This window comes from Passer montanus, unplaced genomic scaffold, assembly GCF_014805655.1.
Source record: "Passer montanus isolate IOZ18808 unplaced genomic scaffold, ASM1480565v1 scaffold177, whole genome shotgun sequence".
In the NCBI taxonomy this organism is placed as follows: Eukaryota; Metazoa; Chordata; class Aves; order Passeriformes; family Passeridae; genus Passer; species Passer montanus.
Window position 1 is genome coordinate 223805 of NW_024365048.1, and position 1512 is coordinate 225316.

Here is a 1512-nt window from a genome sequence, read left to right on the forward strand (position 1 = left end):
GAATTGGGGAGGAGGACTTTGGGGACAGGAGATGGGGGAGCGGGAACTGGGGGGGACAGGAGTTCGGGGCACTCGGCTGCCTGCACAGGGGTCTCTCGGGGCAGGGCCGTGTGGGGGTCCCGCTGGGGGTCCCTGGGTGCTGTTCCGGGGTCCCGCGGGGGGTCCCTGACGCCCCGCGCCCCCAGGCTCGGCGCGCTGCCGCGGCTTTGGCTTCGTCACCTTCTCGCTGGGCGCGGACGCGGCGCGGGCGCTGCGGGACCCCCCCGCGCTGGGGGGGCGGCCCCTGCCCGCGGGGGTTTGGGGGGGCGAGGAGTGGCTGTGACCCCCCACACCCCTCTTCTTGTAGAGGGGGAGGAGAAAGGGAAGGTAAAAAAGGAAGAACAAGAAGACGAGGAAGAAGAAGATGAAGGAAAGGACGAAGAGAATGAGGAAGAGGATGAAAAAGAGGAAAAGGAAGAAAAGGAAGAGGAGGAGGAGGAGGAGGAGGAAGAGGAGGAGGAAGATGGCCCGGGAGCCAGGGGCACACAGAGGGGGGGGTTTGTGGGGAAGGGTCCCTCAGGAATCTGGGGGCTCTGACCCCGCCGTGCCCCCCAGGGCGGCCCCTGGCCGTGGACTGGGCCGTGGCCAAGGACAAGTACCAGGGGACACAGGGACCCCCAAAAACGCCTGGTGAGACCCCACAACTGCCCCCAAATCCCCTGAGACCCCAGACCCCCCCAGTGAGACTCCACAACTGCCCACCAAACCCACGCAGTGAGACCCCAAACCCCCTGAGACCCCAAACCCTCCCAGTGAGACCCCAGACCCCCATGTGAGGGGCTGGGCTGGCCCCCGGGGGTTTGGGGGGGCGAGGAGTGGCTGTGACCCCCCACACCCCTCTTCTTGTAGAGGGGGAGGAGAAAGGGAAGGTAAAAAAGGAGGAAGAAGAAGATGAGGAAGAAGAAGGAAAAGACGAAGAGAACGAGGAAGAGGAAGAGGAAGAGGAAGAGGAAGAGGAAGAGGAAGAGGAAGAGGATGAAGAAGAGGAAGAGGAAGAAAAGGAGGAGGAGGAGGAGGAGGAGGAGGAGGAAGAGGAAGAGGAGGAAGCTGCCCAGCCGCCCCGGCAGCCCCCAAAAAGGGGATCAGGGGTCAGAGCTGGGCCGGGGAAAAGGAAAAAAAAGCGGGTAGAGGAAGCTGAGGAGGAGGAAGATGAAGATGAGGAAGAGCAGGAGGAAGATGAGGAAAAGGAAGAGGATGAGCTGAGGGGGTCCCAGGGGATGGGGGCATTTCTGGGCGCCTGGGGACATTCCTGAGGGTCCGGGGTACCCCTGGGGGTCTGGGGATGTCCCTGGGGGTCTGGGGACATTTTTGGGGGTGCCCCGGGCCCCCCGGTGCCCTGACCCCCGTTGCAGAGCAGCCCCCCCGCCGGCCGTCGGACGTGGCCGAGGGCAGGACGGTGTTCATCCGGTGAGTGGGGGGCTGGGCCGGGCTGGGGACCCCCCCCGGGGCCCCCCAGCCCCCCTGAGCCCCCCT

General features: G+C 65.4%; 1 protein-coding gene across 1 annotated transcript in view; it reads left to right on the forward strand.

Moving 5' to 3' along the window:
- RBM28 (RNA binding motif protein 28) overlaps window positions 1–1512 on the forward strand; it is a 7479-nt gene that overhangs the window by 384 nt on the left and 5583 nt on the right. Inside the window, exons 2-4 of the mRNA XM_039704570.1 lie at window positions 186–295; window positions 825–1246; window positions 1392–1446. Coding sequence (XP_039560504.1) covers window positions 186–295; window positions 825–1246; window positions 1392–1446 — 587 coding nt within the window. The remainder of the gene's footprint in view (window positions 1–185; window positions 296–824; window positions 1247–1391; window positions 1447–1512) is intronic.